This window comes from Plasmodium cynomolgi (assembly GCF_000321355.1).
Source record: "Plasmodium cynomolgi strain B DNA, scaffold: 0469, whole genome shotgun sequence".
Lineage (NCBI taxonomy): Eukaryota > Apicomplexa > Aconoidasida > Haemosporida > Plasmodiidae > Plasmodium > Plasmodium cynomolgi.
This window is the reverse complement of record NW_004192910.1, coordinates 11-2,078: the sequence shown is the minus strand read 5'-3', so window position 1 is coordinate 2,078 and position 2,068 is coordinate 11. Positions and strand designations below refer to the sequence as shown.

The 2,068-nt window shown below is 32.1% G+C and overlaps 1 protein-coding gene across 1 annotated transcript; it reads left to right on the top strand.

Moving 5' to 3' along the window:
- Positions 1–424: 424 nt before the first annotated feature.
- On the top strand, positions 425–1,723 carry PCYB_004250 (CYIR protein; the record flags this gene model as incomplete). Its single annotated transcript, XM_004227846.1, has 3 exons — positions 425–1,019; positions 1,198–1,418; positions 1,547–1,723. 3 exons carry the CDS (start codon positions 425–427, stop codon positions 1,721–1,723), a joined length of 993 nt encoding a protein of 330 aa, XP_004227894.1.
- Positions 1,724–2,068: the final 345 nt, after the last annotated feature.

The following is a 2,068-nucleotide window of genomic DNA, read 5'->3' as shown; positions in this document are numbered from 1 at the left end:
TATTTGATGCGTAATTAAAAAGACTCATTTTGTGTAATACCTGTTTGATACCAAATAGCTTGATCGAAAACAAAAATAAGCAAACTTGTTAATAATTGCGAAAGCTTCTATTGTTTTTAAAATTAATGTAGAGTATTGCAAAATATAGAAGTAGATCAAGCGTCATAAGTTTCCATATGCACATGCATATGCAATTATGTGCTTCATTGTTTCATTCAGTTAATAAATTATATATAACAGGATGTCTGATTCGGAAGAAAATGATTGGGTATGATTATATTTTCATACCATATGTACTTTATTATCTGAATACTCTGCACAATTTTATGAATAATGAAAGGCACATTTTCCCCAAGGATAGAGCACATTTACTTTGTAACATTTATTTATTTCACCCTTTTAATAGGAAAAACTCTTTCCAAATATGCCGGCATATCAAAAATATAAGAAGTTGGGTGAAGTGGACATTACAGATTTTAATAATGATGAATGTAATAAATTAGAAGATAGTGATGACGGGGATAAAAGACTTTGTAATCAGGTAATGAAAAACTTATCAATATTAAAAGATAAACAGGGTAAAGAACAAAAAGATGGCTGTTTTTACTTTCAGAACTGGCTCCACGATCAGATAAAGGGAAAATATTATAATGGAAAAGTTCAAAGCAGTAAATATTCTATTGCTAATAGACTTTTTGATTTTGTAGCAGAAGATATCTTATTAAATGGTATCAGTGAAGCTTGTAAAGGAAATAGTTTTGGTAATCCAGAAACCTGGAAAAAAGAGAAAGATTTACATGATTATTTTGAAAATTTTGAAAACATTAAATGCAAGGATTCTGATAGAGATGAGTGCGAAAAATACGTGAAATATGTTACGTATATTCAGCCTATGTATGAAGGAAAAACTGATGAATGGTGTTATGAAGGAGAATTAGATCCATTATGTAACCTACCTATTAAATGTGATGATAAGTACGATACTAAAGGATTAGTAGCTGAATTAAAAAAAACTTCAAGTATTAGATGAGAAAAAATCGGAGACAAATGCAGCGGCACAGGAAGAGGAAAGCAGTAAAAACGCAGCAGCACCGGTGGCAGAGGATGCAGCAACAGTAGCCCGAGAAAAAGAATTAGCTGCAGCAGGAAGAGGTGAAGAGACAGTACGTGGCGAGACAGGCGCTTTGCAACCTGAAGCATCTTTGGATATTCCATCAAGAGATAGCCATGAACAGGCTTTTAATGCTGCAACAACTTACAATTCAGGCATTAGTAGCGATGCAGGACATGAATCCCTGGCAGTTGTTCCTAGTACTTTGGAAAGAGTATCTGATAAGGTGGACTCAAACTTTATTCGTAACATCATCATGGCTGTAGCTGTCCTTGGGACAATCTTCTATCTTTTCTACAACAGCAGGGTAACAACACATTCTATTTTAAAAAATGAGAATAGCGTATATTAGTGTATATAATTTAATTTTCTTTTAACTGCATAGTTACAAAGTAAATACATTTTCACACTTTTCACTTTTCATTTTTGTGTCAGTCCTCTCGATTAGAACCAAGTTCTCGCAAAAGAAAACAAAAAAAATTATTTGAACATAATTACTACGAAGAGTATGAAAAAGAGGCAGGAATGTATGATTCAGAGGAAACGTTTTTAGATTCAGAAATGGATCGATTATATTTAAATTATCATCCTGATCAAGACTATAATTACTAATTAGATGGTTTTAACATGAAACTCTTTGGAGAGAATACGTGGGAGGGGTAGAAAAATACCCAAATAGTTCGAGTATCTATTTTTAATAAAAAATGGAAATAATGGAATTGGGAGGGATAGAAAAATGATTGCTAACTTACAGTGCAACGAAAGGGTAGAGACGTTTGTTCTAATCCTTAATATGTTTTTCCAAAGCGTGCAACAAAATTGTGGTAACATTTGAATAGTGTAAAAATAGGGAATACACGAAATGTGTCATATTAATTAATAAAGGGAAAAATGTATTGCTCACCCTTTATGTGGCCAAAAAAAAAATTTATTTATTAGTTAAAATGTCGGAAATAT